Source organism: Bubalus bubalis, chromosome 19 (assembly GCF_019923935.1).
Source record: "Bubalus bubalis isolate 160015118507 breed Murrah chromosome 19, NDDB_SH_1, whole genome shotgun sequence".
Taxonomy (NCBI): Eukaryota; Metazoa; Chordata; class Mammalia; order Artiodactyla; family Bovidae; genus Bubalus; species Bubalus bubalis.
This window is the reverse complement of record NC_059175.1, coordinates 37,054,528-37,081,339: the sequence shown is the minus strand read 5'-3', so window position 1 is coordinate 37,081,339 and position 26,812 is coordinate 37,054,528. Positions and strand designations below refer to the sequence as shown.

Here is a 26,812-nt window from a genome sequence, read left to right as displayed (position 1 = left end):
AAGTTAGCACAGAGTTTTACTCTTAGTATAATCTATTGTGGTCAAAGGGACGTTTGGGGAGTTTTGTAGAGTAGTTTGGGGTTTGTTTGGGGAGAGACAGAATGCCTTTTAATTCATACTGATATTTTACAATTTATTTAATCCCATATATATTTAAGCATGAAAGAGGTTTCATACTGTCACTCAATTAATTTCTCATAATCTGATTTTATTCCAAATAGTCCTGAACCAGCTGCCTCTTCCATCCCCTTTACCTGCTACAACTACAAAGAGCCTTCTCTTTAATGCACGAATAGCAGAAGAAGTGAACTGTCTTTTGGCCTGTAGGGATGATAATTTGGTTTCACAGCTTGTCCACAGCCTCAACCAGGTATCAACAGATCACATGTAAGTATATTCTAAAGTAAGATGAAATGTTTTGGTCTTAGTAAAAGAATCAGTATTCCTGGTTTAACTTTTATTTCTAAAAAATTTTAATACATAATTTATTTTAAATTATTGGAATATCCTCTAAAATATAGCCTTATTGTGATATTAATGAGATTTAAATAGACCATAGTTATTTTGAGACAGTAGTTCTGATGCATGTAATTCTATGAATATTTTTTTTGATTCTTGTAATAATCTTGGGATTCATCAAGATGGATCTGTGCAGAGGTCTCAAGTTGTTCATTAATTTAGCTCCTTTTCCTGAAATTGCTGGAATAGTTAGAATTCCCAGGCACTAGGGACTTTAGTGATGGTTCTGTTTGAAATAGGCTTATGCTTTTCATGTAAAGTATAGCAAGAACTCAGAGATTAATTTCAAGGAAGGTTGCTACAGAATTTGGAACTAATTTTTCTCCAGGATTTGTTGTACAGTGTGAACATAGATGTGTATTTTCACACAATAGACTTTAAATAATATGAACTTAAATATGTAGCTTATTTACAGACTTTTTCCACAAGTATACTTTCTAAAATTTACTTTTTACTACCAAAACAGTATATATGTATACTCAACACAACAATGTATAAAAAGTTCATAACCCACTGCACAGTGGTACTCTTGTGCCCTTCCATTCTTTTAATTTTTTTAACTTAAAGATTCATCATTTAGGGGAATGAGTATAAAACACATTATAATGGACAGATCTCTGCCATTACCTGTATGTAGCTCATACTTTGGGGCCATTTTTTAAGCTGATGAATTTAGCAGAAATAATAAATGTGAATTTTCTGATGGGAAACTGAGAAATGATTGTTTAAAATCAGAAGGAAGTATATCTCTACAGAAATTCAACAGTGTCTAAGTGTTTTACTGCTTCTCATACCTGTGCATTCTCTTCTTTTTGGCTCTGTTGGGACTGTATTGCGGCTTGTGGGCTCTTCATTGCAGTGCAGGGCTTTCTTTAGTTGTGGCGTGTGGGGGCTTCTGAAGTTGCAGTGTGCGGACTTAGTAGTTGTGGCTCAAGGGCTTGGTTGCCCTATGGCATGTGGGATATAGTTTCTCTACCAGGGATCAAACCTGCGTCCGCTACATTGGATGGCGGATTCTTAACTATTGGACCACGAGGGAAGGCCCTACCTGAACATCCTTAATTGGAAGATTTTCACCACATATTTAAAGAGATAAAAGGAGTAGCACATATACAATTATGATTAATTATATGGTGAGCTCCTTTGATTGCCCCCAGAAATGTATTTAATTTTATCATTGGACACCATCTTTATGAATCTTTCTAATTAGATTTAATGAGTGCAACAGTGCCGTGTAAAATTTAAAATACTGCCTAATTTTTATTTCTTAGCATTTGTGAACTTAACTTGCTACTTACTAACTGCAGCTATTCTTAACCACTTACTTGGGATTTTTTTCTCTCCAGTGGCTTTATTTGAGATGAGAATAATGAGGGGGCAATTACATAACCTTGGGTCTTGTCTTAATCAACATGGCAACATTATTTCATTCAGAGAACATTCTCAAAAAGACAAACTCACTTATATTCAGATATAAGGGAGAAAATATATTCCAAGCCTGGATATCAACTTCTGTGCATAATTATCACCTCTACCTTTCCACTATTTTGAATAGAATAGACACTTATTTTATACTTTTATGCTAATATAAACATTCTTACATAAACTTACAATCCATAAAATAATGTTTTCTGTTTAAAATAAAGTGGGGAAAGGAAAGAAGTCTACAATTTAAGTAATAGAAAATAAAGAATTCTTAATGACCATCACTTTTTAAATGTTTTATATTTATTTTTTCAATGCCAGAGAGTTGAAAGATAACCTTGGCAGTGATGATCCAGAAGGCGACATACCAGTCTTGTTGCAGGCCGTCCTGGCGAGGAGTCCTAATGTTTTCAGGGAGAAAAGTATGCAGAACAGATATGTACAAAGTGGTGAGGTTTTTAATAATTGAATTTCATAGTATATATATTTTTAATGTGTCTTGTATCAGAACTTGCTTCACATGTAAATTCAGCTGTCTCCTTTAACAAACTAGCCTGTCATCTGTGAATACTCTTTGATACCTTGAATCAAACCAAGAACAAAAAGGAAACTAAATAGATAGTAACATTCTTGCAGTTTATTCAATTAGGCAAAACTTAATATGCAGTTTGCTAGATATTTCAAAATGTATTAACTTAGTTAATGAAAGAGCTTTTTATTTTAGAAACCTTGAATAGATATGAAAAAAGTCTTTTCATTAATCAAATAATAAAAATATCTGCAGAGCTTCTGAAAATGTACTATGTATATAAATAAATATACCAAGTATTAGTTTTAGTGCTGATGGGCGATTACATTCATGGTTATATAGTAATTGGTTTAACACTTTAGAAATAGAAAAAAGTTTATAACTAAAGTATTACTATTAAGGAAAACTCTATTTATAATAAGCATTAGAAAAACCATAAAAATACTATATCTAGCACATATGATTTTTCTGTAGTCATGGAGAATCCTTAAGTTAGGAGCTTTGTTCTGGTCTGAAGCTTACTGAATCTAGTAAGCTCAAGTGCTTGCTTCCCTCTCAAGATTAAAACAGCCAGAAAGGAATAGTCAGACAACCCAGGAAGATCCAGTTTATTTAATTGATTATTTGTGTGCAAGAATATTGCCACATTTGCTGATAGTACCTCCGTGAAGCTCATCATTCCATTTCTTAGTTTTGTTGTTAAATAGTATTACTATGTTGATGGTGTTTCCTTCTGTGTGAATTGTGTTTTTAAAGCAATTGCATAGTTGCTATCCATTTCCCAAAGTGAATCTAGGGAAATTTCCTTCTAGGAAATCGAAGTCAGGTATACAGGACAAGACTGTATCTTCATCAGTCTTGGATGGCAGTAGTAGGTCACAGGTAAAAGTGGTGAAAGTAAAGCTAGAATTAAACATACTCTGGAAGAATGTTGGAATGAAAGAAAATATGGAGAGATCATTGATTGGAAGAAAGACTATAGGCATATCTTGTTTTATTGCACTTTGCTTTACTGCACTTCTCAGATAGTGCCTGTTTAACAAATTGAATGTTTATGGCAGCCATGCATTGAGCAAGTCTGTCAGTACCATTTTTCAAACAGCATTTGCTTATTTTGTGTCTCTGTCACATTCTGCTAATTGTTACAATATTTAAAAACATTATCACTGTGTTTGTTATGGTGATGTTTGAAGTTATATTTGAGGGCACCAGAAACCACACCCATGTAAGTCAGTGAACTAATGGATAAATGTATGTTCTGGCAGAACTGGCAGTTCCACTTTCCTTGAGCTTTGCTGTTTTCTGAGACAGAACGTATTGAAATGAGTCCATTAATAACTCCACAGTGACCTCTTAAGTGTTCAAGTGAAAAGAAGAGCCGCATATCTTTTTTTCTAATCAAAAGCCAGAAATGCTTAAGCTTAGTGAGGAAGACATGTCAAAAGCCAAGATAGGCCAAAAGCTAGGCCTCTTGTCCCTTACAGCCAAGTTATCAAAAATAAAGGAAAAATTCTTGAAGGAAATGGGAAGTGCTACCCCAATAAACACTTGAATGTTAAGAAACTATACGGAGAAAGTTTTAGCGGTCAGGGTGGAAGATCAAGCCAGTCAGAATACTCCCTTAAGCCAAAGCCTAATCCAGAGCAAGGCCCTAACTCTCTTTGGTTCTCTCAAGGCTAAGAGAGTTGAGGAAGCTGCAGAAAAAAAGTTTGAAGCTAGCAGAGATTGGTTTATGAGGTTTCAAGAAAGAAGCTATCTCCATTAACTTGACAGTGCAAGGTGAAGTTACAAGTACTGATGTATAAACTGCAGCAAGTTATCCAGATCTAACTAAAATAATTAATGAAAGTGGCTATGCTAAACAAAAGATTTGCAGTATAGATGAAACAGTTTTCTATTGGAAGAAGATGCCATCTAGTACTTCATAGCTAGAGAGAAAAAGTCAATGCCTGGCTTCAAAGCTTCAAAGGAGCTGATACAGGTGGTGAATTTAGGTTGAAACCAGTGCTCGTTGACCATTCTGAAAATTCTAGGGCCCTTAAGAGTTATGCTAAATCAACTCGGCCTGTGCTGTATAAATGGAACAAGAAACCAGGATAATAAGCATATTTGTTTATAACATGGTTTATTGAATACTTTAAGCCCACTGTTGAGACCTACTGCTCAGAAAAAAGAAAAAAGGTTCACCAACTGAATGGACATGAGTTTGAGTAAACTCCAGGAGATAGTGAAGGACAGGGAAGACTGGCATGCTGCAGTCCATGGGGTGACAGAGTCAGACATGACTTAGCAACTTAACAGCACAGCTCTTTGGATCTTTGAGAAAATCAGAAAGAACTATTAGGATTTCATTTGACCTTTTTATTTATAAAACCAATGCCTCTAAACTAGTAATTCCAGCTTGTCATAGTAATGATAATTAATTCAGGGGAAAATACTTTTTAACTCTCGTCTTAAAGAGTTTTGTCCCCTTCTCTCAAAAAAATCAAAATCAGAAACAGTAGTTATAGTAATTAAATTATTAAACCATGGCATATATGACTTAGTACTGAATTTAGGTTGGAAGAGAAAATTCATAAACTGAAATTTAGACTACCTATAAAAGAAAACATACTATTAGTGTTAGACTTTGAGGTGATTTTGTGCCCTCATGTCATTCAGCTGTTGTAGAGCTAGAATCCTTTTTGTAGCTCCTGGCGAATAAACATGTAACTTTTGTTTGAATGTAAAAGGCACTTTTCATATCAGCAGCAGAAAATGAACTTTTGGGAAATAATGTGATGCTTGAATTTCCCAAAAAGAGTAGCTATATGTATTATAAGAAAAGTCAATGTTAATTATAGATTTTTATTTTTGATTTTAGAGTGTCAAAATAGCTGAATTTTTCTGCATCTCCTATATAACAGAATGGAAAGAGTTGAAAGCAACAGTTGAAAGAACAGTGTGAAAGGAAATGTGAGAATCTGAAAGTTGTTCTCACACTTTCATTCATTAAACAAATATTCATTTAATCCCTATTTTATGGCAAGAATTACTGTAAAAGAAAGAGTAGGAACATTCTGTTGTTCATTAAAAGACTCTGAGATGGTAATTTCAGTACCTCAAACCTTGGACCTTTAAGAAAAGTACTTCTTAAAAGTTAGGTCCTAATCACAACAAAATACATAGAGTTGTTAAAATTAAGTTCCTAAGGAGGGGAGATGAATGTAATAAAATATTGCGCATAATAGGAAATACCATCCAAAAGCCTATTGTAGACAGAAGTGTGTAGTATTTATTAAAGGATTAGGTCAGAGGTCCCCAGCCATTTTGACAGCAGGGACCTATTTCCTGGAAGACAATTACTCCATGGACAAGGGATGGGGAATGGTTTTAGGATGATTCAAGCACATTACATTTATTGTGCACTTTAATGCTGCCACTAATCCGACAGGAGGTACAGGTTCACATCCTGGAGACTGGGGAATCCCTGGATTAGATGAAGTGGCTTCTGAAAGTTCTTTTCAATTCTAAAGCTGAATGTAGGATAGTAAGTAAGCAAGTACATAGCTCTCTCTCTCTGTCCCTGGATTAGATGACATGCTAAAAGGATGTTTGATAAAATTGGTTGTGCTTAAAATTTATAGTTTCTGTATTTTGCTCTTCAAAATGAACATGTTGGTCAAAAAGAAAAGAACAGAAAGAACTTCTGAGTGTTTGTTAGAGAATGGTTGATTTAAATCACTTAAAGAATGCTTTACCATTAGAAGAATATAACATACTTACTGTTTTTGTGTATTATGTAGGAATGATGATGTCTCAGTATAAACTTTCTCAGAATTCCATGCACAGTAGTCCTGCATCTTCCAATTATCAACAAACCACTATCTCACATAGCCCCTCCAGGTAATGTATTTATCATTGTATGAAGAGCTATTTTCTGTAGTGAATGTGTTTGAGAATATACAGTATGTACATGCATTTAGGTAATGGTGAAATTCCTAAAGTTAATTCCTAAAGGTAATTTACCTGGTGGCCCAGAGGTTAAAGCGTCTGCCCGCAATGCAGGAGACCTGGGTTCGATCCCTGGGTTGGGAAGATCCCCTGGAGAGGGAAATGGCAACCCACTCCAGTATTCTTGCCTGGAGAATCCCATGGACGGAGCCTGGTGGGCTACAGTTCATGGGGTCGCAAAGAGTCAGACACGACTGAGAGACTTCACTTTCTTTCAAAAAGTTTAGATGCTTATCCTTACATAGCACATGAATATTTGCCTTAAAATGTTAAATGTGGAAATGCTCTAATATACTGTTTGAAATAAATAGTAACTTAATTTCATGCAAACAAAAGAATGTGTTAAAATAGAGCATGTTTGAGATAAATAAGAAAATTCTTGGAGTAGAATTTAGGGAGCATGTAAAATAAATGAATTACTCTATTTGAAAACTGCTTAGTATAACTCTTAGGTTATGAATTGTGAATGATTTTTGTACATTATTTTTCAGAATTTTCTGTATACATAGATTTTATTTTATTGAAATAACAAGAAATATCACTTATTTCATTTCCTGAAATTGTTTATTTGGATTTTGGATTTTAGCCGGTTTGTGCCACCACAGACAAGCTCTGGGAACAGATTTATGCCACAACAAAATAGCCCAGTGCCTAGTCCATATGCCCCACAAAGCCCTGCAGGATACATGCCATATTCCCATCCTTCAAGTTATACAACACATCCACAGATGCAGCAAGGTAAGAAAGCTGGTGCTTATTTACAGGAATGTCTATAGTTCCAGCAAATTCATTTTTTTCTTTACTTTTTTCTTTTCATAAGTTTTCAAACACAAATACTAAACTGTATACTTACTCATCAGCAAACGTTTCTTTTTAACTATGGCTTATGTAATTAAAAACATACTACATTTATTGCTTAAACATTCATCATTTGGGAGGTAAAAAGATAAGTGTAATTTCAGTCTTTGGATTACCTTATATTATACAACTGAGTATATATAGTTATAAAATTAGGAACTGCTTTATTTAATTAGGCTCCTTATAGTAGCACTAAGTCAAAGAAGAATTATATATTAATTAAGTATATGTAGTGTGAAAAATTTAATATCAAGTATATACAGTACTAATAGAGGAAAATTACTAATCTTGGATGCAGAATTTTCTGGGATTAGATTACTAGTGCTTATTTGAAGTTAGTTGTTGATAATAGGTCTTTTTAAGATCATACTACCTTGGGATATATGCCATGGCTATCAAATAATGTATTAATATTAGTATATATTTGTTTTTACTTTTTTGGAGAAATTTTGAAAAATACAAAATATAATAACACATATACCTATGTTTTTGTCCCTCATAATTAACAACAAATTTTTAACAGTCACAATCAGTCTTTAGTTCCTGTTTGTATTCTTAGTTTTTTATTATGCATGGAGTCAGTATCTTACAAAGTTTTAACTTGGGGTCATCTGTTGAAACATCCAGATTCTGGTTTTCCAAACTAGATAATGAAATACTGGGTTGAGCTTATTTCATATAGTAACTCAGGGAAAAACTTGGAGGCAATCAATCACACCTTTGAAATAGACACCTCCAAAATTATAGGATTTAGTGTGAGTACAAACAGAAGTATGCGTATATACTGGCTCTTGATGTTTGTGAAATTTTACTGTTTTACTCTGGGATGCCAAAGTTACCTGGAGAAGGAAATGGCAACCCACTCCAGTATTCTTGGCTGGAGAATCCCATGGACAGAGCAGCCTGACAGACCAAAGTCCATGGGGTTGCAAAGAGTCGGACATGACTGAGCAGCTAACACACACACACATGCCAAAGTTATGAGGATCATTTTAAATGTAATTAAAAAGAGGAGAAACGTTGACAGAACACGTTTGCTTCCTGCAGAAATATCCACATATATATGTGTAGGAAAAAAAAATGAGTTTTTACTGTAAATACTGTTGTCACGTTATAAGGAGATAAACCCAGCTTTTTCAAAAGAATAAGTTGAAATCACAAAATCAAAAAATATATACATAGTTTGAGGGCCTATTCAGTAATTAGTCATTTCTTGGAAATGTTTAGATACTTGAGAAACTAAAAATAATATTCAGAGATTAGCCTCAAATAGATATCAAAATTAAAAGAAAAAAATTTAATGTAGTAAGAAACAGATAGGTAAATGGAACAAAAAAGATTCCAGAAGTAAGGCAGATGTCTGTGGGAACTTAGAATTTGTGAAAGATAACATTTAAAATTCTTATAAACTTGAAAAGTTTTCATGTGGAAAACTAGAGAATAGCACAGTGGACCATTTTACCAATAGGCATTCTGCCTCTCTGTCCTTAATTACATTTGCTAAGAAGGCAAAGTTCTCCTTTATAAATACCAAGTGTAATAATTTGCCCCTAAAAATACTGAGAACATTTCTGTAGTGTCATTTGATATCCAGTCTATATTGTTTTCACCAGATGCCCCAGATACATCTTTTATAACCTTTTTCCCCCATATATGATCTAATCTAGTTTCTCACACATTGCACTTGGTTTTTACATCTCTTTTGACTCTTTTAAAAATCTATTTGGTCCTATAGCCTCTCTCCATGACAGTAATTTCTGGTTTTTTTTTTTAGAAATTCTGTGCTACCTTTGTGGTAGAGTATCACATATTCTAGACCTTCACTGTTTCCTATTGTGTTGTTTGATTTGCTCATATATTCATATACCAGTTGTTTCCTACCAACTGGAAGTTATCAGTAAAGGCTCTATTAATTTCTAGTTTTATATTTTTGGCAAGGATACTAAAGTAATGTGCACTTCATATTGCATCATATCAGAAGACTTATAATCACAAGTGGCTTTGTTATTAGTAATATTTAGGTGGTAACCACTTCTTTTATAATGAACATAATTTTTCCTTTGCAATTAGTAAGTAATCTGTCAGATTATACTTTGAGATCACATAACTCTATTTCCTATTAATCTTTATCCTAAAGGGTTTACCATCCATTAGTGATTCTCTTTCCAATTCTGTCATTCTAAGATGGTATCTTGCATCAGTATGTAATAGTGGATCGTTTAGTAAATCATGTTGGATAGGTTGGCTAGGCATTTTGAAATTTTAGTTGATTCTTAGATCATTTAGAGGAAAAATGTTCTAGGTGGATAAACAGTTTACATGTTTGTTTGTATTTTGACTCATGAAACTATAAGAAGAAAACATGGGGGTGAATTTTGGGTAATGTTAGGTCAAGAAATGGGCTTCCCTGGTAGCTCAACTGTAAAGAATCTGCCTGCAATGCAGGAGACCTGGGTTCGATCCCTGGGTTGGGAAGATCTGCTGGAGAAGGGATAGGCTACCCACTCCAGTATTCTTGGGCTTCCCTTGTGGCTCAGCTGGTAAAGAATCCACCTGCAATGCAGGATCCCTGGGTTGGGAAGATCCCCTGGAGAAGGGAACAGCTACTCACTCCAGTATTCTGGTCTGGAGAATTCCACGAACTGTATAGTTCATGGGGTCACAAAGAGTCAGACACAACTGAGCGACTTTCACTTACTCACCAAGGGTCAAGAAGGCCTTTCTAAGTAGGACTGTATTCTAGAAATGGGGGAAAAGACAGATTAATCACAAATTTCTGTATAAGAGGAGAGAACAAGTAAAGACAGGTAAATTGACTAAAGAAGTAAATAATTTACTGAAAAAGAAAAACAAATTGGATGCAGAAAGGTTTAATATGTTCAACCTGGTTCACAATTAAAGAAATGTTAATCAAAATTAAATTGAAATAAAATTTTATTATAACTATCAGATTAGTGAACATGTTTTAGTGTGCAGGGAAATTCAAACTTCATACAGTCTTCATAGGGATATAAATTGGTAGAACCGTTTTAGAGAGCAGTTTGACAATATCTATTTCTGTTTAAAATCTCCCTCAGTTCTTCAAAATCTGTCTCTTTTATAACTGGGGGAGGGTATAAAGCATGTTCAGACAGTTCCATCTCAAGTTCTACTAAGCATTCATGGAAAGGATATTCTAATTTTACTAGAACTAAAGACCTAAGTATGAAAAAACAAAACTATGAAACTCTTGAAAGAAAATTTCAGAGAGTAATTTTTATGATTTTGTGTTAAGTAGGGAATCTGAATGTGTAATACACATGAAAAGATGCTTGGCTTCACTACTGTTGAAGGAAAGAAACACAAAGTAACCATCAGAGACATTTCTCATCTTCAGATTGATGAAAATCGTTGGCAAGAATATAGAGCAGCAAGAACACTTGTCTATTACTAGTAGAGTGGTCATAAATAATTTGGAAAACTATTTGTTAATATTTAGCAAGGGTTAAAAACAGGAATATTCAGCAATTTCACTCCTAGACACATTTATAAGTCATTATAAGAATACATAATACATTACAACATTGTTTATGATGACAAAAATATTCAAGCAATCTAAACTACTAACATAAGTCTGGATAAAATGTGTGCATTATGTAGCAGACTAAAGAAGTAATGTATGTCATTATTTATTTAAAATAAAACGACATATATAAAAATAGATACATTTCAACACAATATTGAAATTGAAGTGTTATAGAAGAATATATACATATACCATTTATATAATGTGCTAAGCAATAATGTGTTATTTAGGAATATATTCATTTATAGCAAAGCTATAAAGATATTCATAGGTAGAGTGAACTCTTAAGTTCAATAGTAGCACTTGCTTTTAGTGAATAAGAGGAAGAAAATAAAGGAGAGGCATATGCAGGTATATGGAGAGCTTCAACCATATCTAATATCTTATTTCTTTTCAGAAATCAGTCTGAATGACTTGTGGCACAGTGTTAAGATTTGATCAAGCTGTGTATAGTCAGCCAGCTTATTATATTAGTCTTTGTAATTTATGAAGACTAAAGTATTACTTGTGAACAATTATTGTTACTATCCTCTAAGAATTTTACCAGTTTATTTTTATAAATCTTTTTTAAAATTCTTATTAATTTCAGCATCGGTATCAAGTCCCATTGTTGCAGGTGGTTTGAGAAACCTACATGATAATAAAGTTTCTGGTTCGTTGTCTGGCAATTCTGCTAATCATCATGCTGATAATCCTAGACATGGCTCAAGTGACGACTACCTACACATGGTGCACAGGATAAGTAGTGACGTATGTAATCATATTAGTTATCATTAAGGTAATGAAATAGTTCTAATATTTGTCTCATAACCCACTATTTCAAATCTATAATATAAAGGAAATCTGTCTTTTTTTGCAGGTTATACTACGTCTTAGAATTTAGCTGTACTCCTAGAGCTTAATCTAGAGAAGGGTTTGCTAAACTCGCCAGTAGTCTGATCCACAAACTAAGAATGATTTTCATAGTTTAAGAGAACAACAGCAACAAGTAACTTTATGAGACAAACTGTGTATGACCCAGAAAACTTGTGCATTATCTGTCTCTTTATAGAAAAAGTTTGCCAACCTGTGGTCTAGAGGTTTAGGTCCTTATGAAATCATACTTCATCTTAAAGTATTTGCTCACACAAAGATGTCTTCTTATGAGCCTTTATATATTAGTACTTAGCTCTTTTTCCCTCTAAGACTTGTAAAAACCATTTTTCCCTGAAATTTAATGTTATGTTAATGTTATAGAAATAATACACATACTAGAGATTTGTTATTTGTTTGGTGGTATTATCACATGTTACATGTATTTAAGTTGAACAAAGATGACATTGGACTCTGCCTTCAAGACATTTACATTTATGACCTAGTAGGATATTCAGAGCTCCTGTTGTAGAAAATAGTAAACAAAAATGGAGCATACCAGTAATACCAGTTTTCTTATTCATTGCCATGCTTAGGCTGTTGATTGTTTTGGATACAGTTTCAATTCTTCTAAGATATACCACGAAGAAAACAGGAAAGTGCAGAAGAATTATGCTTTTGAATACCAACACTTTACCTGTCAGTAATTTATGTCTTTTATTGGTTCTCTTTAAGATTTCTATAAAGCCTCTTCCATTATTCCAGGTATAACTGTTATACTCTGTTCTTAGGATGGAGATTCTTCAACAATGAGGAATGCTGCGTCTTTTCCCTTGAGGTCTCCACAGCCAGTATGTTCCCCTGCTGGAAGTGATGGGACTCCAAAAGGTATCATTGTAACTAAAATTTTCTTAATTTTTCATATTTCAAGTTGAGAAAAGAATTCAAACTTCTTAATGCAGGTACCAAAAAATTATTCTTTATAACTTTTCATTTATTGTAGGAAAAAAAGGAACCTGTACTTACTGTTTTCAGATATATGTAGTATCATTCTTACTGATTATCCAATGATCTTTTCAAACCATAATCCTTTTAATATTTCTTAAATATTTGAAATTATTGCTCTTTCTCTCCTTGGCCTCCAAAACTTATTTTGTAGTGAATCCACCTGCTTTCCTTGTTTTTTCATTGTCATTTTCCCCTTCATTAGCTCTTTGTTCTCTCATTTCTCAAGATTTCTATCATTATATTTTTATCTTCTGTTTTACTTTTTTCCTTGACTGTTTTACTCAGTTCTGGTAGTAGCATTGGTTATTTTTGTGAACAGGACTCCAAAATCAATGTCTTTGGTTCCAGTTCTATCTCTCAAGTTGTAATTTTTCATTCCAGACAAACCTCTTCACATCTAGCTGATATTTCAAATTCATGTTCAAAATTTTTCTTGATGTTCTTTCTGCCATTTTTGTTGATCTTAATGATATTTCAATCCTGAATTGTCTTAATCTTCTCTCACTTCTTAGATAGTCATTTATCAAAATCTGGCCTGTTCTATGTGAATTACTTCACTTGATCTCATACATCTACTTTATTTCTGCTTATTAAAATCATATTAATTCTTTAAGTTCTAAGTTAAATGGCTGATCTTCTATGGACTCTCTCCTAGTGTCTCTAAGATGTTTATATTTTTTCTAAAAACTTATTTATGAACATGAATTTGATTTTCTGTATCTTCTAATTCCCAAAGAACCTTGTGTGGTCTTTTGTGCATAGTAAAGTCACAAAATTCTGAATTTAAATCCAGGTTTGAGCTATTTTAAAAAATACTTAAAACTGGGCTTCCTCAGTGGCTCAGTCTTGGAAGAATCTGCCTGCAAATGCAGGAGACACTGCATTGGCAGTGTTTGATCCCACATCTGGAAGATCCCACATACAGTGGGGCAGCTAAGCCCAAGCACCACACCTACTGAGCCCACACTCTATGGAGTCTGCAAGGTGTAACTGAGGCCTGTGCGTCCTAGAGGCCATGCTCTGCAACAAAAGACGCCTGTACACCACCACCGAAGAGTAGCCCCTGCTTGTCACAACCTCAGAAAAGCCTGTGCAACAAGAAAGAGCCAGCATGGTCAAAAATAAATAAGTCTTAGTTTAAAAAAAAGACTTAAAACTAAAGTCCAAACTTAAAAAGAAAAACTTAAAACATCCTATTTTGTTGAAGGAGAATATCATATCCACTTTAGAGAATTCGCTTTTAATTAATTGCAGTATAGCTGATAATAAATTTTAACTATTCATGAGAATTTCTAGTTGTGGCCATCTAAAACATGGACTGGGCTACCTCACTGTAAAAATTTCTTTTTCATAGTTTATGTTCCAGGTCTTTGATTTTGGGATATCCTTCATGAGGTGAAAGCTGAACTTTTATGAGCCATTCTAATTCAATAATTCTAATTCAATAATTAGAATTTTGAGCCATTCTAATTCTTTAATTCTATGAATTTTCAGGGATTAAAATAACCCAGTTTGTGAAAAAGAGAACAACTTCCAACTCCGTTTGTAGGTTAGGTGTCAAAGTTAGGTACAAATTTACAGGTATTTTCAGAGTGAGAAATATTTAGACTGCCAGGGAGGAGAGTAGCAGTGGAATAGCTGGTTATTCTGGATAATGAGACCATTTTCCCTGTAACTCTTGAGGGTGGATAGATGAATAAATGGATGGTTAGATGGATAGATAACTTTAGATAGAAAGAGAAGAAAAGTAGAACAATTAAGCTCACTAACTCCTCCTCAGAAGCCTCTATTTCTGCTCATGTGGTTGTTTTCCAACTAGTTTTGAATGTTGAATGCATCTTCAGTAAGCCTAGTTTGATTTTTAGATTAATTTTTGGAATTTAAAGTTTGTTCTAAAATATATATAATTTGACAGATAAATTTTAAGTGAAAAGACAATATGATGTATTATAATTCACACATTAGATCTGGGTTTAAATTTTTGGTTTGCTAGCTACTTAATATTGGGAAAATTTCTTAATCTCTATAAATGTCGTGTTAGTTTCTGCAAAATAGTTATAATACTCATCAAGATTGTTGTAAATCATTTAAATGAATTGATGTGCAAAGTACTTTGCACAAGCTCTGGCACAAAATAAGTGGTCCCAGAGTGTTAGTTTCATTTCTTTTTAATGTCTCCATAAAAGCTCCATCTGAAATCAGTGTATCTTTGATGTAACTTCAAACTAACATTTGTAGTAAAAACACTGAAACAGTTTAAGACAAGCCTAGGTTTAAGTTCATTCTATAAAGCACTTTTACCTTGACTGATTTTTATTATTTCTCATGGTCTTTTAAAATTTTTATAAGTAGTCTAATTGACAAGTAATGTATATACTATTCAGATACAGTTATACATTTGTTTCTAAAGCATGTCAATACAATTTTTCACCATTGAAACTTGTTAACAAAAAATTTTCCCATTTGTTTAGCTTATTTTTAGCATTTCCTTATATAGTGTTTAATTTAATGGACTCTGGGCTGAACATGTTTTATTGAGCATTGAAATTTGCTCAACCTGCATATTTTTCTAATAAAAGGAGGATTAGCAAGCTGAAGAGAGTGTATGTAAATGGTGTTAAGTGAGGGAAAAAGAGACAACCACATAAAGGTATAAGTTAATACTTTACCACCAATTTGTTAAATAAGTGAAGACTGATCCCTGTAATTTTTCCCACTTCCTTTTTCTTATACCATTAAGTATTCCTGTGAGTGTAGTCTCTAGGATTAATTTGTAACCTTTTTGTAATTTGACAGACTTATTCTTGCTTTAGACATGTCAGTTTTTCTAGATAGTAAGTGAGAGTATAGAGATTATCAGTCTTAAAATATTTGTGTTGCATCTTTAGAAATAGTGAACTCTTTTGATGTTTTCAAGCTAAGTACTTATACTTTTTAGGTGAAAAAATAAAGATAATACTGATCTGGAAGATGAAAACCCATTCTTTAATTCAGACCTGAGTCATCTAGCAACAAGCTGAAAGACCATGGGGACATATCGTTAGGCTTTCATACTCTGTAAATAAGTAGCCAGATGAAATACTTTACATTTTTTCTAGCAGTACTATATTGTTGCTTATTTAATGTATCACATGTCTGAAAATATAAAACTAGCACAACTGTTCATTCCTGTTGAATTGTTTTTCTAGGATCAAGACCATCTTTAATCCTGCAGTCTCAGTCTCTACCTTGTTCATCACCTCGAGATGTTCCACCAGACATCTTGTTAGATTCTCCAGAAAGAAAGCAAAAGAAGCAAAAGAAAATGAAATTAGGCAAAGATGAAAAAGACCAGAATGAGAAGGCTGCAATGTATGATATCATTAGCTCTCCATCCAAGGACTCTACTAAACTTACGTTAAGACTTACTCGTGTAAGGTCTTCAGACATGGACCAGCAAGAGGATATGCTTTCTGGTATGGAAAATAGCAATGTTTCAGAAAATGATATTCCTTTTAATGTGCAGTACCCAGGACAGACTTCAAAAACACCCATTACTCCACAGGATGTAAACCGCCCACTAAATGCTGCTCAGTGTTTGTCGCAGCAAGAACAAACAGCATTCCTTCCAGCAAATCAAGTGCCTGTTTTACAACAGAACACTTCAGTTGCTACAAAACAGCCCCAGACTTCTGTGGTACTGAATCAGCAACAGGTATCACAACAGGGACCTATATATGATGAAGTGGAATTGGATGCATTGGCTGAAATTGAACGAATAGAGAGAGAATCAGCTATTGAAAGGGAGCGTTTTTCAAAAGAAGTTCAAGATAAAGGTAAAATAATCTCATTACTATCACTTCATACCCTTGGTGAATATATAATTATATAATGTCCTAACACGTTTTTAATATTATGTCTTTTTTCTTATTATATTTTATGATTTTTAATGTTTCTCAATTGTGGTTTTGTTACTAATGCTCATCCTTCAGAATGAAATTCTTAATTTCATTTTTTATTTGAAAGAACTATCTGAGATTTGGTAATTCTGTAAAACCAAATAGGTCTATCACCTATTATATATCAAATGATTTTATCTGTGTTCATCTTCCAAAATGATTGTTTCCACAAATTTATGTTAACATAATTTTGCATCTTTACCTTTTTTCTACCTAATCAAGGTTAACCACTATAGATTATTTTGAATCAGTGCTTTTAAGGAAAAATTGTGTGTATGTTTGTTATGCAGTTAGATTTTTCCCTTGGTTTATAATTTTGTCATCTCAATGTGAATTTTTTTAAGTAAAAAAATTAAGAAAGGATTTTAAGTTAGTATTAAATAGCAATAAGAATTAAGGATCTTTTGTTGGTGATTATAGTTAAGTGTTCCCTTTTGTCTGACTGGTGTATTAGGATGAATTTACAAGACACCTGTTCTGTGAGTTTATGGACTTTCTTTTTGTGCTTTATAAAAAATTATAGTGAAAGTAAATCCTGTTAAGTTCTTAGTTGTTTGGTTTGGTGAACATTATGTTTAAAATCTCTTGAAAATTTTGAGAGAGACTAATAAATCAGTAGTTAAAGTTATTTATAAATTTTATGTCTCTACAGTAGGTGCATTTACATATTTGACCATCCAAACCAAAGAATACTTTGGTTTAATTTTATAGTTAAATATTCTAGATTTAGTTATAGTTCTTCTAGTTTCTCTTTGGTCATTATAAAACAAAACTTCTTGATGTTGACTTGAAGTCATTTTTATATATGATCTTGCTCATCATGTGACAGGATCACTTGTAGATCATTCTGTACCTATATTGAGAAACATGCAAAGATCATACTATGTTTCCTGCCTATCATGACAGCTGTTTTAATGTTACTGGAAGAATAAACTGTACTTGGTAATTGTTACATTACCATCTTTGCTAAGTGCAGAAATCACAGGTAGATGCAGATAAAAAAATTGGTAGAAGTCTTCATTTTATTGACTCGGAAACTTTTTTTTTAACTAGCAGATCATAGACATTAAAGATGAAATAAAGTGTCACTTGCCCTTTTTCTCTTTGCTTAGTAGTTTGGGGTTCAGGAAACAATTCTATAGGTTCCAAAATGTATCTTTTCCTCCAGCCTCTCATAAAAGTATATGCATATCAAGTGAAGAGAGCAATATTATTCAGCTATTCTTGATAATATTACCTTATTCCATTTCCTGAATCCTGTGACAGTTTTGTAAAAAAACATGTGCTGTTGTAATTTCTTTGCCAAGAAATATTAGTTGCCTTGAGAACTTTTGCATGACATTTTAATTTGTGTTTTTAAAAATTGCATTCTTTTAAAAAGAGTACGATTCTTTTTTAATGACTTAATTGTTGGAACGAAAGCAGAGAAAATGGTGAGCTTTTTTCCTTACTTTTTTTAACTTTTACTATATCCTATTTGTTGAAACCATAGTTTTTACTTTTAAAAACTGAATGGAAATAAGGATAGTAAAATACTAGTTGCATGTTAGCAAGCATTTTAGACTGCTAACTTTTCTTTGGGAAAATAAAATCAAAAAACAGAATACTGTTCTTCCTAAAACTTGTTACGTATATTTAAATTTTTATTATCCATCTTCTCTGTCATCTGTGATGCTGTGACTAAAACAAAGATATTTGAAAAGCTGAGTGACCACAATTGACTTACAATTTGAAATAATGTAAGCTACCTTACAGAGGCAGCTGGTTCTATAAGGATTTAAGGGAAAAGATGAACTGTCTGATTTTCAGTTTGATTTAGATGATTTTTCTCAAATTGGTTATGCAGATTTCGCTGACCTTATATTAATGCCATCATCTCTAGCCTTCTGAGAGCCATGTCCCCATGACTTTATTTGAAAAAGTTTGGAATTTAGGTACTAGCTGACACCTTTGATTTAAATCTCGTCATTTTGTATTCAATTTCTGAATTTTGTAATGAGATAGTGTTTTATATATAAAGTTATATTAAGATTTTGAAAAGATTAAAGGTTTGGTATATTGCTCTAAGTTTGTAGTTGAGGTCATAAATTAAAGTTTTCTAAAGTGGTATCCCGTGAGAGATGAAATACTTCAAAGAAGTATTGAATGAATTTATCACTAGTTACTGCTACATCCTAGGACTATATTGTAAAATTGGTATTTACTGTATTCTGAGGCTTGGCACTGAGTACTTTTTTATAACTTTTATTGCTGGTAGTAGGAACAAAGAAGACTACTTGTCTGGTCTACGTGGTTTTGCTCAGAGCTCTGCTCTAGGTTATGAGCTTGTTTCCCATCATATTTGTTTGTTATAAATGAATGAATGAAGCATTCCCCTCAGTTGACCAGAAGTCAGAAACCTTTACCTTATGAATAAGATTAGAAAGTTCAGCAAACAAGATTGTTTTGATAATTGTGGAATTCAAGAAAAGGGACAGAATACTCTTAGAAATATTTCACATAGGCTGTGGTATAACTTAATACACTGCTGTTCCACACACAGAAGATGCTTTTCTGGCTGCTGTATATTCATGTTCCTTTGGCCTGTTCTGTCTTCTTTGGATAGTTTTACATACACCGACAGGTTAATTCTGTGCAACCTAATATTTTATAATATTCCTAAAGGACCTTCTTCTCAGTCTTTTGCTCAACCTTTTAACATCTTTAATTACATAAATTAATTTTAAAGGGCTATTTTTCTTTGCTTCTGGGATGAGCTGTCATAGACATTAATATCTCCATGTGCTGAAAATACCTGCTTTCTGTTGTTAAAGAGGGGGTTTCTTTGTTCATCTTTGCCTGTTTCATCTTTTCCGAAGGTCCACTTTCCATGTTAGCAAGTTTAAGGAATGGCCTAGCTTCACTAATGTTTTTTATGATGTTAAAATATTCTTGCACTGTAACCCTTATTAGAAGTAAATTATTACCCATTGCCATTTGAAATAAGAGACTGGGATTTGGGACAGGAATAGGACAATTAGTCACTTAGCCTGTACTTTGGTTTAGGGATGGGGTGTTTTCTTTTTTTTATAATTAGCTACTCTGTGTACAGTTGCTCTGCTTGTTTTGCTTTAAGTGTTTTCAGTTATCACTTGTAGTAGACTTAGGCAGGTGGTATAGTTTGTTTCTTATAAGCATAATTGAGTTTACCGTTTCTGTAAGGGTCAGATCTTATTTTCAAAATATCAGCATCAAGATGACAAATGTTGGTCTCAAAATTAAGATATGTTTTCACATGCATTTTCTTCGGGAATACCTAAAGTTTAATACCGTAACTTACTAATTCCAGTTCTTTAGAAAGCTTACAGGTGTTGCAAATATTAAAATTATTCTTAATAGAGATGGCTTTCATTCATTAGGTGAAGGTCATGTAGTGAAGACTGATAATGAAAGTGAATAGACAAAAGTGACCTGTGTGGATTCAGAGCCACTTTACAGGAATAAGTTCTTGGTGGAGCTGAATCAGATTGAGTGAATCAGAGTCTGCATGCTTTTAACATATCCACGAATCTTTGCAGTAGTAATGAAATTGTTCTGGGTTTTACAGAAGAGGTGAAGTACCCTTCAGTAGTTCAAAAATTAAAACTTTGTATTTAGCAATATTTTATGCATTGTAGAAAAAATTATAAGTTCTTCCCCAAACTTAACACATCACTCATGTGCAAATGCTTAAGTATTTTGTAATCTTTTAAAATTTAGCCTTAATGATGTTTTAATGTTTTTCTAAAAGACAGATTGTTCATATTAGTAAAAGGATGAGCCACACATCTCTTAAGAGAGGTCTCCAGATGCTTGAGATCTATGTCAATAATTCTTAGATTCTTAGGTTACCATTTTAATGGCTTTCATAAAGCATATTTCATTGAAAAATATAAAAATCTTGGATTATGCTCATTTAAATTTCTAGATGCTTAGATTTTTTTTTTTCTAAATGCTTATAAAAGTTTAAGGGATAAGTATAAGGTTATAAAGCATCCTGTTTTTGAGGTAATTATTTGGTGTGCCCTTTGACAAGATATAAAAGTTGTTTTGTATGGCAGAACAGTCAGACGCAAAATTCTTTAAATTAGTATTCTGAGTGCTTTTTTCCTTAGATACTGATACAAAAAGCTTCATACAAGTTTCTGCCAGGTTAGTTTTAACTAGGGAAAACAGTTTAATGATAACATAATTTATTATCATCATCATGTAGTTACTTTGCAAATGGAGAAAATGTAGTGATAGATTTGACTTCTGAATAACTGAAAAAGCAGAATGATTAGTTCTTTTGATATTTGGCAAAACTAATACAATTATGTAAAGTTTAAAAATAAAATAAAATTTAAAAAAAAATTACTGGCAAACATCTAAAATAAATTTTAGTAATATTTGATTAGATTATAAACTGTAAGTGGCTGCTGCTTCATGTTTTGAAAACAAAATGATGGAATTTTGATGTATAAAATCATCATTACTATTAAAAATGTTCCCCCCCCCCGGAACTTGGTTCTGTCATATTTAAGGGGTTGTTTTTACTGGTAATTTTGACTTTTCACAGTTTGATCCTCTTTTTCTTAAATAATACTTTATCATATTAATGAATACTATAAGAGAGTATAAAGATGGTCCTAAAAAAAATTAAAAATAACTGTTAAAATAGCCAGACAATTCAGCAAGTATCATTAAGGCAAAGTCTCAAGGCTCTATCATGTTATATATTTTATGAACTGTGCATTAGCTTTTAAATTACATTTGTGCTGTTGACACCTTGAAGAATTTGAATCCTGGGTCAAAGCTTCATACCTATTACGTTCTTTTTTTTACTCTCTTTTCTCATATACTTTTTTTTTTCAGTGACATGATTTCTGTTTTCTTTTGGGTTTTATTCTTTTTCATACTTTCCTTACATGTGGCAAAAGCACCCTGTTTTGTATGTTGGCATTTTGGGGTTCTTTGTAGTTTTTATTAGATTAGCAGTTTAAATTATCTTTTTACTCTAGTCACAAAAATTTCTTGAGGTACAGCAGATGTGAATATTTCCTCAAACCTTGGTTTAAAAGTATTATGCCATTCATGCCTACTATTTTATATATGCATATTGACATTTGCATTCACCACATTTTTTTAAAGTGTGACTTTAAAATAGTCAAAGTCCATATGGTTTTTAATAAGATAAGAATATATGTCTATTACTGATACTGAATATTTATCTTTGAATTTCAGATAAGCCTTTGAAAAAAAGAAAACAAGATTCTTACCCACAGGAGGCTGGGGGTGCTACAGGAGGTAATAGACCAGCTTCTCAGGAGACGGGTTCTACGGGAAATGGGTCAAGGCCAGCATTAATGGTTAGCATTGATCTTCATCAGGCAGGAAGAGTGGACTCTCAGGCCTCTATAACTCAGGATTCAGACTCCATAAAAAAGCCTGAAGAAATCAAACAATGTAATGACGCACCTATTTCTGTTCTTCAGGAAGATATTATTGGAAATCTTAAATCTACGCCAGAAAACCATCCTGAGACTCCTAAAAAAAAGTCTGATCCTGAGCTTTTAAAGAGTGAAGTGAAACAGAATGAAAGTAGATTGGCAGAGTCTAAACCAAATGAAAACAGATTGGTAGAGACAAAATCTAGTGAAACTAAGTTAGAAACTAAAATTGAGGTACCAACAGAAGAACCTAAACAGAATGAGAACAGAATGATTGAATCCAGACAAAATGAGAGCACCACAGCCGAGCCTAAACAAAATGAAAATAGACTGCCGGACACAAAACCAAATGACAACAAACAAAATAATGGCAGATCAGAAACAACAAAATCAAGACCCGAAACCCCAAAGCAAAAGGGTGAAAGCCGACCTGAAACTCCAAAACAAAAGAGTGATGGGCGTCCTGAAACCCCCAAACAAAAGGGTGATGGACGGCCTGAAACTCCAAAGCAGAAAGGTGAGGGCCGACCTGAAACTCCAAAGCAAAAAAATGAGGGTCGGCCTGAAACACCGAAACATAGACATGAAAATAGGAGGGATTCTGGAAAGCCATCAACAGAGAAAAAACCTGAAATGTCTAAACATAAACAGGACATTAAATCTGATTCACCTCGGTTAAAATCAGAAAGAGCTGAAGCCTTAAAGCAGAGACCTGATGGGCGATCCATCTCTGAGTCACTAAGACGTGATCATGACAGTAAACAAAAGTCAGATGATAGGAGTGAATCTGAACGACATCGAGGGGATCAATCTAGGGTTCGAAGACCAGAAACATTGAGATCCTCTAGTAGAAATGACCATGGCATAAAATCTGATGGTTCAAAACCTGATAAACTAGAAAGAAAACACAGACATGAATCAGGGGACTCAAGGGAAAGACCATCTTCTGGGGAACAAAAGTCAAGACCTGACAGTCCTCGTGTTAAACAAGGAGATTCTAATAAATCAAGACCTGATAAGCCTGGTTTTAAATCGCCAAATAGTAAGGATGACAGAAGGACAGAGGGTAACAAGAGTAAAGTAGACAGTAATAAAACGCACCCTGATAATAAGGCAGAATTTCCAAGTTATTTGTTGGGGGGCAGGTCTGGTGCGTTGAAAAATTTTGTCATTCCAAAAATCAAGAGGGATAAAGATGGCAATATTACTCAGGAGACAAAGAAAATGGAAATGAAAGGAGAGCAGAAAGACAAAGTAGAAAAAATGGGATTAGTTGAAGATCTAAATAAAGGAGCTAAGCCTGTAGTTGTCCTGCAAAAACTGTCTTTGGATGATGTTCAAAAACTTATTAAAGATAGAGAGGATAAATCAAGAAGTTCCCTTAAACCTATCAAGAATAAACCATCAAAATCAAATAAAGGTAAGAATACTTACTCGATGTCATCTGTATTCTAGTGAGTTTTCTTTTAAGTTCTAGGTTTACTATGGATTTAAAAATGGAAATTTAGAAAAATTGAAACAGTACTGCATGAAAAGAAAACAATATAAAACAACAGTGAATTGTTTGTGGTAACATAGACAAAAAGTTCTCATTGAAAATTCTTTCTCTCCCACCTCTACTACTCACCATAGTTGTGACTTTTACTGTTGGTTCACAGAGAAAAGTTCCTTTTGCTGTTTATTTCAGCAGTTGTGAAAGTTGCTTGCTAATCAAGTGAATGATTAGAATGCATGATTAACATAGGTGTATTTAACAACTTTTTAAAAAGTTATTTTGACTGTAGAGATAATCCATTCTGTAGTGAGGTAATAAATTGACTGAATTTAATTTCTAAAGTCTCAGTAAAGCTATATCATATACAAAAGTCTATATTACAAATTCTTTTAAGAATATTAAATGTCTTTTAATATATATTAATATATATTATAAGTTATTAATTATTAAAGAATTAATTATTCATTAATTAATGGTTTGAGTGTATATAGTTTAAAAAGTTGTGTAAAAGGTTATTTCATCTTTTTATGGAGAAGATAATTAGTTAATGTTTTATTTTTTTAAATACAGAGCTTTGGTCTTTTCTATGGAAGAATAATAGGGAATGGTGTTTATGTCTTAAATTGGGTTAAATCATCAGTTTTAAACATTTCTGGTGTTTTTAATTTGTTTGGATGTGTTTTTATTTTCTGTTCTGGGTTTTTTTGGGGGGTTTTTGCATGGTTTCTGAGTTAAATTCTCTAGTTACATAAATAGTATTGTTTCCAGGAGGAAAAGAAAAGTCAAGTGCTGAAAATACAGTAGCAGTTTGTACAGAAAATATAATTTTGTGGGTTTTGTATACTCTTTTATGTATTTATGTAAAATTTGATGATGCTATGTGGTTAGACTTATTTAGCCTGTACAATGTAAATAGGTTGGGATATAGTTTTTAAGGTAACAGAAGTGATTCTTTGTTTGATTTTTAAGTTCACATCCTATGAAAGAAGGTCATTAAGAACCTAGATTTCTACTTATTAATAAATACATGAAACTCTATAGAGTTGTGCTGTCCAATATGATAGTTAATAGCCTCTTTAGGCTATTTACTTCAAACTATATAAAATTTAAAAATTTACATCCCCAGTAGCCAAATATGGCAAGTGCTGATGTTATTAACACATAGGACATTTGCATCATCACAGAATGTTGTGTTGTATAACTACATGTGATGTATTAGGAGATATAGAAGGTGTATTGCTTATTATCTTTGTAAAATGCTGTTGTGTCTTTTCTATCAAAAAACGTTAATTGAAAACATAGTATTATTACTAAGAACTCTTTATTCAAAGAAATAACTTGTTAAGACTAATCTGTTTTTATTCTTGTCTTCTCATATGTTTACTTTCTCACTGTCAGTTATTTGGTTTTGTCTTTCAAAAATGAAAAAAGATTGCCTCTGAATCACTAATATTTGTACTAGTTTAAGTGAAGCTTTCAAATTTTAAGTTATGGCTGTGAGACCTATAAAAATTAAAGTCTTAGCTTTAATAAATGAATAGTCTTTAGTATTTAACTTGAATGCATCTTTTCAGAATTGTTTATGTAAAAGAGGTTGTTGCAGTATAGTGGCTAGCACCAAAATTGTTTTCTTTTAGATAGAGATTGTCTTTATTAATTTTCACTGAGAGTTTGAGAGTGGCTTATATATATAAACTAAAGAGTATATTTATACAATTATAGAAGAGTCAGATGGAAAGATGGAAAGTGGTACCCTCTTGTCCCCTTGATCTGGACCATCTTTTTCTCCCTGCCCCTCTGTCAGCTTATTTATGCCAGCCTGCTTTTCTAAACTCTGTTCTAACAAAGAATCCTTATAACTAAATATCAAGAAATGAATGTAGTTCCTAATTAGTAACTGCTGTATTATTTCTCTTGGTTTTTTCACGTGTAATTTCATTGCCTGTGAATACAAACTTTTAGTACTAATCCAGTGTTTTTCCTAAGTATACCTTTAACACAAATGCATATACTTGATATGTTGATATTAGTAACTAATCTGGGTATGTCTGCCTGCTAAGAGTGTGGTGTCTGTGTGTATGCATGTGCATGTATGTGTATACACACACATATATCAATGCATATACAACGGAAAGTGAACCTTTTCATCAAATTTTAGATTCATTTCAGGATACTACGTGGATATCTTTTGGCTTTATTTATACCATACGTTTAATATCTATTTTTCAGTAATGGACTAATTTTGGTTTTATTTTAGATCTCTGCTGTTAGGTTAGCAATAGCAGAGGTATCTAATTGTGTATTTTTTAAATTACTTGCATAGGAATGCCAGTTGTGGATTACTGACCCTTTGTAGTATACATTACTTGGGATTTTATTTGGAGTCACAGAAAATCATTATCTGACATATTTATGTTTTCTGAGTAAAAACTGAGTATTGCTGGGATATTTTGTTGTTGATTCCTTGGGCCAAAATTCTTGGTAGGTTTTCTTTTCTTGAAAGAGCCATAAGCTTTAATGTGATATCCATACTTAAAATATTTATCCTTTAGGGTAATTTTAAATTCCATGAATATGCTTTGAGCTGATGAATTTTGAATGGTAGGGGTATAGGTTTATGACTCTCAGTATAGGTTACATATTTTTGTCTTTATGTGAACAATGTAAAGTGATGTTACGTTTAATTTTATTTCTATGGGGATATGTGTATATTCCTGTTAATAGCACCTCACATAATACCTAGTACATAAAAAGATCATGGTAAATACCTGTTAAATAAATAGATTGTGTTGCTCACATCTTAGAAAAGTCTTTTGTGTGCAGTTTAAAATTGTGTATTCATCTTTTATGATCCCACCAGTAGACCCTAGCTCAAGAGCTATGTCATTTTCACATGTTACCTAAACTTTCCACCCTGTCAATTACCTGCTATTTGTTAAGCTCCAAAGGAGACCGACTTATAGTCATGTCGGTTTAATCATTCTTTACCTTAATTTTGCTGTATACCTGTTACAAGATTGAATCCATTCTGTTCTCATTTCCTACTTCTGTTATCTTCCCCTTCTTTTTACCATCACCTTCTGTTATCTTCCCCTTCTTTTTACCATCACCTTGTTTCTTCCTTGCCAAGAAGAGATGAGTGGTGAACCAATATAACCTTTGTAAAACCTTTAAATTAAAAAA

General features: G+C 32.9%; 1 protein-coding gene across 5 annotated transcripts in view; it reads left to right on the top strand.

The window, feature by feature from the left end:
* The window catches only part of NIPBL (NIPBL cohesin loading factor), a 209,768-nt gene that overhangs the window by 97,012 nt on the left and 85,944 nt on the right, over window positions 1-26,812 (top strand). For 4 of the 5 annotated variants that reach the window (XM_025270602.3, XM_044932727.2, XM_006059556.4 and 1 more), the window contains exons 3-10: window positions 222-387; window positions 2,266-2,393; window positions 6,259-6,358; window positions 7,053-7,204; window positions 11,479-11,639; window positions 12,533-12,629; window positions 15,938-16,564; window positions 21,929-23,554. In XM_025270602.3, coding sequence (XP_025126387.1) covers window positions 222-387; window positions 2,266-2,393; window positions 6,259-6,358; window positions 7,053-7,204; window positions 11,479-11,639; window positions 12,533-12,629; window positions 15,938-16,564; window positions 21,929-23,554 — 3,057 coding nt within the window. The remainder of the gene's footprint in view (window positions 1-221; window positions 388-2,265; window positions 2,394-6,258; window positions 6,359-7,052; window positions 7,205-11,478; window positions 11,640-12,532; window positions 12,630-15,937; window positions 16,565-21,928; window positions 23,555-26,812) is intronic. The other variant, XM_006059558.4, reaches the window with a different exon arrangement.